The 13802-nt window shown below is 31.8% G+C and overlaps 1 protein-coding gene across 3 annotated transcripts in view; it reads right to left on the reverse strand.

The window, feature by feature from the left end:
• Nucleotides 1-13802, reverse strand: part of fal (SAM and HD domain containing deoxynucleoside triphosphate triphosphohydrolase falten) — a 100061-nt gene that overhangs the window by 46951 nt on the left and 39308 nt on the right. For all 3 annotated transcript variants that reach the window (XM_075381446.1, XM_075381445.1, XM_075381447.1), the window contains exon 5: nt 4927-5189. In XM_075381446.1, the coding sequence (XP_075237561.1) occupies nt 4927-5189 (263 nt within the window). The remainder of the gene's footprint in view (nt 1-4926; nt 5190-13802) is intronic.

The following is a 13802-nucleotide window of genomic DNA, read 5'->3' on the forward strand; positions in this document are numbered from 1 at the left end:
ATCTTTTATCTTTAAGATCTTTCTTATAAAGTCTGCTGTTTATTCCATTTCTCTTTGCTTTGTAGCATATATGCAGTTACTTCTCCAATACTCTTATCTACGATGCCTGATTCTATTTTGTATTGTTCCCATTTACTGCAAACAGTGAACGTATGTTCAGCATCGTCTTCATGCCTGCAGTACATACTTGCAGGTTCTTGTCATCTGCCTATCTTATATAGGTAATTATTAAAATTACCATGACCCGTATAGTACTGCGTCATATAGTAGTCCATTTCTCCATGCCTCCTGCCAAGCCAGGCCTGTAGGTCTGGGATCAGTTCATTTGTCCTTTTAGCCGGTCTGTCCTGTCTCCATCTGTCCTGCCATCTGGTCAATAGCCTATTCCTTGCTTCCTGTTCTGTTAGCCCTTCGTTTCTATCCACTCTGTATTTAGCCATTAGGTCTATTGGAGGTAATCCAGACAACACGCACAGTGCCTCGTATGACACTGTCCTGTATGCTGAAACCACACCTATCAACATTCTTCTGTGTGTTCCAGACAACCTCTTGCAATTCCTCTTATAACCTATTGAGGACCTCCTTACTGCTGAGGCTATCACTCTCCTCTTTGAAGCCCTTGGAGCTCGCTGAGAGGACATGATTACATTTAAACTTTTAATCATGTCCTCGGCCTTACCACATATGCTGTTAATATGTTCTGTGAAGCGAACATTCTTCTGGAAGGTGATACTCAGATATTTTAGGCATTGCACCTCCCTGATTACTTGGCCATTGATATTTATATTCAGTGGCTCCAGTTCTCTTCTTTCTGATAGAGTGATATATTTGCTCTTTTTAACCGATAGCTCCAAGTCTCTTGATTGGAACCATTCCTTTATTTTTTTCAGCATTGTGTTTGCTATCTCTTGCACCTCCAATATTGTTTTCCCTTGGACTAACACGGCTAAATCGTCTGCATAGGCTATTACCTTGGATACTCGAACTGCAGGATGCCATCAAATGCCAGGACCCAAAGTAGCGGGCCGAGTACAGACCCTTGTGGGACTCCACCGTACAATTCAAACTCAACGACCTCCTCCTGGGCACTGATTTTGCAGGTACATTCTGAGAGATATTCCCCAACCTGTCTCTGCAAGTATGCACTAATCCTTTTTTCTAGTAATGCTCTATTTATAAATTTCCATTTTATTGTGCCAAATGCGTTTTTTACGTCTAATGAGACAAGAAGGGGAATACCTCTTGTTCTCCAGGTCCCTTGTTTTACCTCATTTGCCCATTCCATTACTCTTGTCACTGCCTGGACAGTGGAGCGCCCTTTCCAAAATCCATACTGATTAGGACTGATCCCTATTACCTTCATTTATTTCGTTTATTATTCTGGCAGCTATCATCTTCTCGACTACCTTTCCCATAGTGCTTATGAGGCTCAGAGGTCTGTACTACCATCTTCATTGAGGTGGACACCATCTTCATTGTTTCCCTTGGGCAGCAAAACCACCCTCGCCTCCTTTCAACACTTGGGAAAGGTGCCGCTCTCCAGTCCTTGACTGACCACATCTGCAATTTGCCGTGGAGTTTTCTTTACTAGGCCCTTGATAAGTGCTGCCGGTATTCCATCCATGTTTAGTATAAACCTAAAAATGTTTTTTCACACTAGTGATAACAAAAGCAAATATAAATTTGTTAAGGTAACATTAATAAACATTAGTGATAGCACCTCAAAAATAATTCAGTAGCAGGATTTTTAAAAATGTTCAATGATAAGAAGCGTATCAAAATGTAAACGAATGAATTTATGCGTTTAATTTAATTCAATTATAAAATATTCTTAATTCTATTAATTTTTTTTGTTGGTAAGATTTAGCAGAATTCTGAAATATTTAACAAAGTAAAGCATGAGTTATTGATAAATCAATCTGTATGATATTTTGGAAGTTCTCTCATATATCTAGTCCAACTTTGTTAATTTGGGGGCTATTTGCAAGCGCATCCCTTCTTCATATAAAAAGTGCAGCTTTTCCTTGCTAATCATGGATCGTTGGATCAAGCCATGCTGATAATTAAAACCTTATGACAAAATGACAGACAGGAATCGTATCAAGGAACCGTTCAAATAACTGGTTATTAACCGTCGTATAATAAAACATAACCGATACAACCAGTATTCAGCTTTGAACTATTGACCGGCTATACAGGATGGTTGATCCTAACCGCGTCAGCCATTCTAATTTGCAGAGGAATTGATGATACCGCACATTTTTTCTATGTTGTTTGGGAGAGTAGGACTGAACATAATAAAGTAATATTCATTTGTAAAGCTGGAGATGAACCTTCATATATCAGTAGGATCATTACTTTTTGCCATATCGGAGACAACACAAACAAATATGAGAACTGCGATTTAACTTAAACATTTCACGCTTAAAATGATTAACAAGATTAATTTATAGAAGAATAGATGAAAAATCGTAGGATGACCGATTAATTCTTTTTTTTATAAATTTATTTTAGAAAAACATTATTGGAATTTATAGATTGTAAAAATGCATTTGAATGTAAATGAATATTTAATTTTGCCAAGGACGATAGAAAAGAACTTAAAAAAAATCAAGAAAAAATAAATTCAATAGTAAACAAACTTATTCACATTTTCTACAAAAATAAGTTAGCTATAATAAGAGTAGAAAATAAAAAGAGATCTTTTCGTAAATCAAGCTGTAGCACAAAAATGAATACAAGGATCTAGCTAGTCCCTTTACTTTTTAATTGTAAAGAGAATAAACAATAAATGACTAAAAGAAAATTTTAAAAGCAAAGGAAGAAACTGGGAAAAATAAATTAAAAATTTTTTTAATATTTCCTGATAATAATGTTAAACTAGGAATGAGTTTAAACTATATACATTCGTTAACAGGAAACTATTTTTATCTGAAAGTAAACAAAGGAAATGCTACAGAAGAATAATGGAGTGGTAATTACTACACTATACAATAACAATTATCAGGAAGTTGTGGAATTTTCTTATTTAGACATAAAACCGCAAAAGTAAACAAGATACATAATAAATATGTAAATATAAGTGAATATATATGTTTCTGATGATATAGGTTTAATATTCACGATTTTCTTCAATAACAAATCTAACAGGTAGGTTTCTTCTTTGATCAATACAGTGAAATAGGTCTTGTAAGCACAGGCTCATTCATATTCCTCAGGCAGTTATCTGGGTGAGTGAATATCTTTCAGAAATTCAAACACACATGCTTTATGGTGTCATACTATGAAATTTTCTACAGTCCTGCTATTCTACCATTACTTGTCTGTTGAATCAAATTATTTCTTCTTCCTACTTGGCCATTTGTCACAATCTAGGTATCACCGGGTTAGTCTTCATAACAACTTTTGGCTTTCCTTAAGGGAATTTATCAACCTAGTCATGTACTCTTTGAAGCGGCAAATATTTCTCGTCATAAACAGGAAACATCCAATTATCAGTAACCGATGCTTTAGGAAATCCTTTGAATACAAAAATCCATGACAGTATGCACGATACTGTTATGAATAGCCTTCAAGTATGATCATAATTTTCAAACTGAGCTGTGCATGCGCATCAGACACCTAATGACTATTGAATGAACATCATAAAAGTCAGATTTTACTGCCATTACATAACACCTTTAGAAATCATTCATTATTTTCGGCTATTCTACATCAGTTTTTTATACACTAACTTATTTCCACTGATACCTAACATTGTGTAATAATACTATTACGAGTTTTTATCTCTCAGATGCGATTCATATAACAAATAAATAAAGGTAGGGAGAAAGCGTGGATAAAACAACCCTATGGAATCAGTCAAGCATCACTTATTCAGAGTTAAAGAATAATTATAACACCATTATAAATTTAAATTTAGCTTTTAATTTATTAATTAAAACCTTTTCCTAGCTTAAATAATGTTCAATAAATTTGTTATTAAGTTTATAAGACCATTTTTCAAAATAGTTTTTAAAAATACTTGTTAATGCGATGTAGAGTAGCTCAGAAAAGGTTTTGCAATAAGTTGTACTCTATATTGGGTTGCACAGAAATATTATTTTACGGTGAAACTTTTGTCTTATTTTCCCCTTAAACTTTTCATCATTTAAGTTTTAGGCTTTAAATTTTCAAATATCGCTACAATTTGAAGAACTAACTGTTTTAATTGTACAATAAATCGATCTCTTTTTGTTTGTTCAATGCCTAAAATTAAGCAGAAGCAATAATGATTATAATACATATTTACAACCGAGAGAAAAATCCCTATTTTATTTCAAAAAATTACGATAGATGAAACGCTTGTTTTTTACATGGTGCTAAAGCTAGAAGGAAATTCTGAAAGTCAGCATGTGGTATGGGTCAGTTGGTAGAAAACAGATTAACTGGTTTTAAAAATGTTAACAATCTTCTATTTCAGTCACATTTTTACATAAAATACTGGAAAATCTCCAACCCAGTTTTAATTTTTCATGCACTATCTATCTCATAAGTTACTTTTCAGTTTCTCAATTTTTTCATAAAGCACATAAATTTGATGTATTTATATTGTTTATAAATCTGTTTAAAGCGGCTGAGTACAGGCTTCTTTAGGGAAAAATTGAAATTTCTATGAAGCTAGGAAAAAATTCCTTTGTAGCAAAAAGTGACAATACATTGTAATCACCATGCAGTAGGGTAATAAACCAATTTTTTAACATCAACTGATTTTAGTACATTTGATAAGTATATGGTTACATAAAAAATAAATCATAGCAAACAAAAGTCTGTGTTGGGATGTCAAACTTCTATATTTATATTCTATTTTCTTATTTAAATTTTAAAGACTTTACTCTCTTATCAGTCATTTTCCTATTTAAAGTTTATTATTATAGTAGTACTCACATAAGGTCAAAATTTTTTACCACACGATGCTGGTAAGCACGTCTGTGTAAATCGTCTCTGACTCTGAACATATCGAACAAATTGGTCTCCTCTTTATCTCTATAACCAATCACTTGATTATCATTGCTGACGTTGTTAACAACACAACAAAATTCTAAAAGCCGGCGATAATCAAATGTAATTTTAATATTTAACTGGAGTCCATCTCTTAAAAAATAGTCCCATTTATCAACATCTATATCGTTATCTTTATTGGCAACAATCTATAAAAAAGACAAAACCAACAATCAAAATAAAAAAATACAATTATTGTGCTAAAACTACATAAATTTTAAATTACTAATAAGGACATTATCTGCAGAATTGGAAAAATAGAAGTTATCAAACCGTAACTGAACTTCTACACACCAAAATTGGTGAAAATCATGAACGATTGAATATACAAATGAATTTCCTTCAGAAGCATGTTTTACCATTAAACATAAATGCATTGTCTCTGCCATGGTCTGACAAACACAAAATTCTTTTTTAATAAAAAAAAAATCATTAACAGGCCTAACAGGATATTTGTCAAAGGCTTCTGAATCTATTTTGACGAGAGGGAAATCATTTTTTGCATCAAATAGTCATATGTGATGAGGCACAGGTCCACTGTCAAACTTCCAAGTTGAAACTGGTGAGTGGTGTAGGAGTGGAAGGACCTTGCCCTGTAAAGGTGAAAAAGTCCTGGCAATTGTCTTTTGAGATTGAAAAGGCATATCGTTTGTTGAGCTCCACAAATGTCATACTGTGAATAATGCTATATACTACTGTCACCTCACTGAGAAAGTGAAAGCCACCTACAGGAACAAAAGCGCTATCAGCCAATCGGAGATACGATTCTACTTCATGATAACACTAGCCTCACCCAGCCATTAACACTTGGGATAAACTGGACAAAATTTATCTGAAAACCTTACAACATTCTCTGTGCAATCTAGATTTATCATCCTGCAATTTTTTGTTTAGATCATTGAAGGAGACACACGGGAGGACATCGATTCCAGATTAAAAACAATGCAGAAGAGTTCATGTGCGAGTGGGTCATGACTTCCTCACTCATTTTATGAAGGAGAGATCCACAGGTTCCCAACATGTTGAGAAAAATATGTAGAACTTCAGGGAGACTATGTAGAAAAGGCATAAATTTGTTTTGTATGTTTTTCTGAACTAATAAATACTAAAAACAAAAGTTTAGTTTATATTTGACCGACACTTGTAAATTTACTGGGAAAATTAAAAAAAAATGTTTTACTAATATTAACTTAAATAAAAATTTCATTCTAAGAAAGAATGATGTTCATTGAAACTAAATTTTAAATAGAAAATGCTCAAAAACCACCCACAAAAAAATAAAAAACCGGATGGGCATTTAGGCTACTAAACAATTAGTACACACAAGAAAATTACTATAAATATTAATACAAAAGAAATATTTACAGTAAAAAATAAATAAATAACACTAACAAAACACTACAAAAAGAGTATTTATTTTTGTGTTTATAGTTTAAATAAAAATATATTACTAATAAAAATAAGTTTTTTTTAAAAAATAAATCATACAGTATTGTTTCAGACATAAAGGGAAAATGTACTTAATTACAGTCTAAACCATTTTAACTCCCCCATTAAGATATAGTCTACCTCCTATAGAATGGTGACTGAGGGTTGTGTTAACAGATATAGTAAAATAATTTCAAAAGAGACAAATGGCAACAGCAGAAAAATTATTTATTAGAATAAACCAAACTGTCTGATGACAAAGTTGGCATCCCTGATGTAGAAAATATCAGCTGTTCAAAACAAATTTCCATTATTATAACTTTTATACTTTATTTCTAAAGTCAGCTCCACTTGAAAACATGTACCGTGAAAGAATAGTGAGTGAGCTGTGGTAAGATTTTTATTTTCAAATGTGAAACTGGCTGAAATTTACTCACAGGTGTTAAAACAGTGTGGTAAAGTGTGTAATAACTGGAAATCTTTATAAGTGGATCGAACAATTTAATTCAGACAGAACAAGCATCACCAATTTTCACTGTAAAGGAAAACCAGTGAAAGTTTCAAATGAGATTACACATAAAAATTTGGAATTTGTTGAAATTTTTAGTGCGAATATTGGCCCTACCCATTACATTATCAATGACAAGCTGAATTAATAAAAAATGTATTTGAGCTGGATTCCAAGATATTAGACTCAAAATTACGGCCGAATTCATTTGTATGGAACCTAAATGATGGTTATTAGCAAAAGGAAATGCTTCTTTAGATAACATAATAATATCTCATTAAACTTTGATTTATCATTTTGAGAAATTTGAACATAAGAGAACTGAAAGGAAACATCCAAGTTCCCCACCAGGAAAAAGTTCAAAACCTTTGTGTCAGCTGTTCAAATGTGATAACAGTGTTTTGGAACTATAAATTATTTGGAAGAACATCAAATCAACAGTGAATAAGCAGGAAACATCCTGGTTCTCTCTCAAACTACATAATTCTTCTGTGTTAACGCCTACCCTTATACTACCCAAAAGAAAAAAAGGAACCTAATTAAAATGTCGGGATGGGAAGTGACACTGCATCCACCTTGCAGTCCTGTTATTGCATCATCCAGAAGTTTCTTATTTGGTCCTTTCAAAGAATTTTTATATTGCACAAAGTTCAACAATGAGCAGGTTACAGTCACGATACAAGAATGGCTCAAGACACCAAGGTGAACAATTCTTTACTACTGGAATAAGAAAGCTTACAGATAGACAGGACAAGTACCTAATATAGGTAGGTATGTTGAAAAGTATTAGTTTGTTTCATTTTCACCACATAAATAATTTTTCTTGTCATCTCTCTTTAATTATCGAATGACCCCCCCATATCTCCAACTTTCCCAAGATAAATTTTTATCTTATCACACTCTACAATATAAGGAGGATTAACTAGGAAGTACAGGACATTCTTGTTTGCAGTGGAGTTTGTGCACTGATTGATCCTCAGAGATGCCAGCAGTAGCATAGCTACTTGTGGGGTTTCCTGCACTGAATCTGTAAAGATTGGGAAATTTACTGAGCGTAAGAGTGCTGGCAAACTTATATTTTTTCTGTGTCGATCAATCTACAGATTAGAAGCCTGATGATTCTTCAAATTGCAGCTATATGTGTGTCAATCTTCTTCTGTTCGGTGTTCCAGAGATGAAATAGCTTCCTTTAAGATCCCAAAGGAGGCATTATAAAAAATTGTAATAATCAAACTCTAGAATGGATTGAAAAAAGATGGAAAGAAGTTATGGACAGCCTCAACATAAGAACTCTTCTATAAACAGGTAAGTTAGAAAATCATATGATTCTGTTAAATGATGCAAGAAAGGAGGAATAAAGGCGATTTTAAAACAGAAAAAAGATTAAAATTGACTGTATGGGAAATATAAAATGGAAATGCACAATAATCATTTGAAAAAAAGAAATAAAAATACGCATATAAAGAATTTACTTTTAAATATATGCATCTATGTTAAAAAAAATATAAGTATAATATGACTTAAATATTTATAATAAATAAAAAAGATTTTAGAATAGGAGGACCAAGCCAAAAAAAAAGTACAAATATCTATTAAAAATTATAAAAGAAGGCTCTACTTTAAAATCACCAGGATACAAAAAAAGATTATCACACTGACTTTTTTTTTTGTCTTCAGTCATTTGACTGGTTTGATGCAGCTCTTCAAGATTCCCTACCTAGAGCTAGTCGTTTCATTTCAGTATACCCTCTACATCCTACTTCCCTAACAATTTGTTTTACATATTCCAAACGTGGCCTGCCTACACAATTTTTCCCTTCTACCTGTCCTTCCAATATTAAAGCGACTATTCCAGGATGCCTTAGTATGTGGCCTATAAGTCTGTCTCTTCTTTTAACTATATTTTTCCAAATGCTTCTTTCTTCACCTATTTGCCGCAATACCTCTTCATTTGTCATTTTATCCACCCATCTGATTTTTAATTCTCCTATAGCACCACATTTCAAAAGCTTCTATCTTTTCTTCTCAGATACTCCGATTGTCCAAGTTTCACTTCCATATAAAGCGACACTCCAAACATACACTTTCAAAAATCTTTTCCTGACATTTAAATTAAATTTTGATGTAAACAAATTATATTTCTTACTGAAGGCTCGTTTAGCTTGTGCTATTCGGCATTTTAAATCGCTCCTGCTTCGTCAATCTTTAGTAATTCTACTTTCCAAATAACAAAATTCTTCTACCTCCATAATCTTTTCTCCTCCTATTTTCACATTCAGTGGTCCATCTTTGTTATTTCTACTACATTTCATTACTTTTGTTTTGTTCTTGTTTATTTTCATGCGATAGTTCTTGCGTAGGACTTCATCTATATGCCGTTCATCATCCTTGTCGGACTCCCTTTCTTATTACGGCTTCTTTCTTATGTTCTTCAATTGTTACTGTTGCTGTTTGGTTCCTGTACATGTTAGCAATTGTTCTTCTATCTCTGTATTTGAACCCTAATTTTTTAAAAATGCTGAACATTTTATTCCAGTCTACGTTATCGAATGCCTTTTCTAGGTCTATAAACGCCAAGTATGTTGGTTTGTTTTTCTTTAATCTTCCTTCTACTATTAATCTGAGGCCTAAAATTGCTTCCCTTGTCCCTATACTTTTCCTGAAACCAAATTGGTCTTCTGCTAACACTTCCTCCACTCTCCTCTCAATTCTTCTGTATAGAATTCTAGTTAAGATTTTTGATGCATGACTAGTTAAACTAATTGTTCTGTATTCTTCATATTTATCTGCCCCTGCTTTCTTTGGTATCATAACTATAACACTTTTTTTGAAGTCTGATGGAAATTCCCCTTTTTCATAAATATTACACACCAGTTTGTATAATCTATCAACCGCTTCCTCACCTGCACTGTGCAGTAATTCTACAGGTATTCCAGGAGCCTTTCTGCCATTTAAATCTTTTAATGCTCTCTTAAATTCAGATCTCAGTATTGTTTCTCCCATTTCATCCTCCTCAACTTCCTCTTCTTCCACTATAACACCATTTTCTAATTCATTTCCTCCATATAACTCTTCAATATATTCCACCCATCTATCGACTTTACCTTTCGTATTATATATTGGTGTACCATCTTTGTTTAACACATTATTAGATTTTAATTTATGTACCCCAAAATTTTCCTTAACTTTCCTGTATGCTCCATCTATTTTACCAATGTTCATTTCTCTTTCCACTTCTGAACACTTTTCCTCCGCAGACTGACTACATAATGAATCTTTCTTTTTCAATTATGCACACTGACTACATAATTGAAAAAGAAATATTCATAACTGTGACATAAAAAAAGGTAAAAAGATTGCCAGGGGCTAGTAATGTAATTAGAAGAAAATAACTAAATAGAATTTGTAACAAAAAATAATTGGAAATGTGCAATACAGAAGATAGCTCAAATGATGGAGGAAAGAAGACAGAGGTGCAGACTACTACAGGTGAAATCAATTATTTTTACACAGATTTGAATACTAGATCGTGGGTACCGGTGTTCTTTGGTGGTTGGGTTTCAATTAACCACACATCTCAGGAATGGTTGAACTGAGATTGTACAAGACTACACTTCATTTACACTCATACATATCATCCTCATTAATCCTCTGAAGTATTATCTAAAAGGTAATTACCGGAAGCTAAACAGGAAAAAGAAGGAGACAACTACAGGTGAAGATGAAAAGTCCATAAAAACAGCAGCCCGACTGAACGACTTCATTAAGGAAAGAATAATAAAAGAATCGCATGTTAAAAGAAGCAGTTAAAAAACTGAAGACAGAAAAAATGCAAAGAGCAGAAAGGATAAAAAAAGGTAAGAGGTCGACAAAAAATTAAACATAGAAAAAATGGATTGCAGCCAAATGCTTAGACATAAAATATTTAATAAGAAATAGATGGATGAACTAATATAATGAGAAGGTAAACATGTGGTAAGTCAAGAAAGAGTAGAGATATTAAAAAAGAAAGAGGTGCTTAAAAGATGGAAGGAATATAAGGAGGAATTACATACAAGGCAAATATTCTCCTGACAGAATATATTATTAATTTATAAACACTGATTTTGTAACTTTTTGTAAGATTTTACTTGTTTCTAAACTGTACTATTTTTATACATTTTTTTATATTTATTGGACAACTGACAAACCAGCTGGCCCTAAGCTCTAATCTTAATGGATGTTATTTGCAAAAAAATTAAAATTAAATTCATTTCGAATCTTCTCTGTTAAAACTCAGAAATAAATTTATTTTGATAAAGATGTTCATTTTATCTCTGAAGAATCTCCAATTAGAAAAATACAAGTACCAAGTAGGATTTTACTACAATTTAGTCACAAAACAATTTGAAAAATCTATTTTACTGCTTGCTTTCATGAAGATTTCGTAATAAAGGATATTTGCAAGCTGTGGTTGGATTTTATAGAAAAATTTCAAAGCAAAAAAAATTTTGTCAGAAATTAGCTTTTTCATATTAACTACTATTTTTTTCTATCCCTTTGCAAAATACATTTTAAGATTAAACTTCTTCATTTTTAGCTTTTTTTTTTTTAAAGTTCAGTCATCTTCTAACTGAACTTTAACTAACAAATGTTAAAAAATCTGTAATGCTTTTCTTTTTGTCAGGAATATTTTTTTTTTAAATTCTCATCTAGGAACCTTTATAGTTCCTATAAAGGATTTTATTTTTATATTTTTACGAGATTAATAATTAATAAATTTGTTGAAAATTCAATTTTAACAAAACTGTAGTCCATTTCAAAAGTTTTTAACCGATGTAAATAAACTGTTCCAGAATCTGAATGGAGTGGCGTCTTAGAAACTGGGGGATGTGAACAAGAATAAAATGCCAATTTTTTTTACTGAAGAAAGATCTAATTTTAATTTCTTTTAGATAAATGAAAATAAATAACAGTGCATGGAGTAATTGGAATTTTATATATATATCTGATGATCAAAGCAGTAATATCAATTTAAAAATAAAGTCCTGGGTAAGTCTACACATTGCATTCCCTTTATAACATTTATAATGTTAAAAATTAAAAATGTATTAAGAGAATGTCCTGATTGACCGATTCATCAATGCTCAGCAAAAACTACTGAAGATAAATTGATGAAAATTTGTATAAATGTTCCTCTTATGACTAAGAAAGGATTTTTGAAATTCTGAGTTTAAAGATTTAAAATGTAGTAACAATGAATTTACTATTTTTTTTTAATTTCTTGATAACAAATAAAGATATCAACTTGATTTCTGGTGTGTGTAATTTTCATGTAAATATCTAAAAACCTATTTCTAGATATTTTGAAATTCAACCTTGAAAGGGGCGAAGAAAGGTAAAAAAAATTTTTTAACAATGATTGCAAATTTACCCCATTTCCGACTACACTAAATGAGATATTCACTAGACTGGGGCTTGCAAATACTCTTCACATATTTTTTTTTGTCTTCAATCATCTGACTGGTTTGATGCAGCTCTCTAAGACTCCCAGTCTGGTACCGGTCATTTCATTTCAATACACCCCTACATACTACATCCCTAACAATTTGTTTTACATATTCCAAATGTCGCCTGCCTGCACAATTTTTCCCATATAACTGTTCCTCCAATATCAAAGCGACTATTCCAGGATGCCTTAATATGTGGCCTATAAGTCTATCTCTTCTTTTAACTATATTTTTCCAAATGCATCAATCGTCATCAATTTGCCGCAGCACCTTTTTCATTTGTCACTTTATCCACCCATCAGATTTTTAACATTCTCCTATAGCACTGCATTTCAAAAGCTCCTAATCTTTTCTTCTCGGGTAATTTGATCGTCCAAGTTTTTCTATATCTACAGGTTTTAGACATACGAATCTCCCTACAAAAATATCCATCCACGTCAACGAAAGCTTATTCATGGAAAGACGAAAAATTCTCGCATCATGTAAGAAGATGAAAAACGAAAAAGGGTTTAAATACTTATGGATTAATAAGGAAAACAGAAGGGCAGCCAGTCATTGTGCTTAGATATCTTTCTGATTTAGATAATTTACTTTAGTTGGCCTAAAATTTTATTTGTTTTTTTTATATATATGATAGTTTATAATCAGATGGAATGACAGAAAAAGATTTATGTGTAGTTTAACAAAATATTATAAGTATGCATGAGAAGTTTTCATTGTTTCTACAAGAACTATTATTACAAGCAAAAATGCCTGAAATATCGACTTTTGAAGAATTATTTAAATATAAAATATATAATATATAATTAGAGACTATAGTTTTATAGTCTCTAACTATAATTCTAGTTATAAAGCAGGAGGGATTATTGTGTATATTACAAAAGGAGCCTTTATCTAAAATAGATTTTAAATCCACAGGTGGTGTATAAATTGAAATTAAAGTGATTATGTTACAACTTAAAATTATTTTGCTCAAGTTGTAATGTAATCACTTTTTACAGATTTAATTCAGTATCAAATGATATCTATTTACAGGAATTGGAGAATTATTTGAAAGCAACTGAAAATGAGAATGCAATACACGCTGGCAATATAAATAGTATGACTGATGATAAATAACCGATAAATATTTACTTCTTTTGTAAGGTTATGGTTTTAGTTTTAAAACGAATACTCCTATAAGACATATATTTGGTATGGATGTAGACCATATTGCTATCAGAATAAGGAAACCATTAAGTTGTTGATATGGAAATCTTCTCGATATAGACATGACAGATCATTCATCGATTAAAGTAATACATTATTATAATTATTTTTGTCTAAGGAATAATAAA

Source organism: Lycorma delicatula, chromosome 13 (assembly GCF_047948215.1).
Source record: "Lycorma delicatula isolate Av1 chromosome 13, ASM4794821v1, whole genome shotgun sequence".
NCBI lineage: Eukaryota > Metazoa > Arthropoda > Insecta > Hemiptera > Fulgoridae > Lycorma > Lycorma delicatula.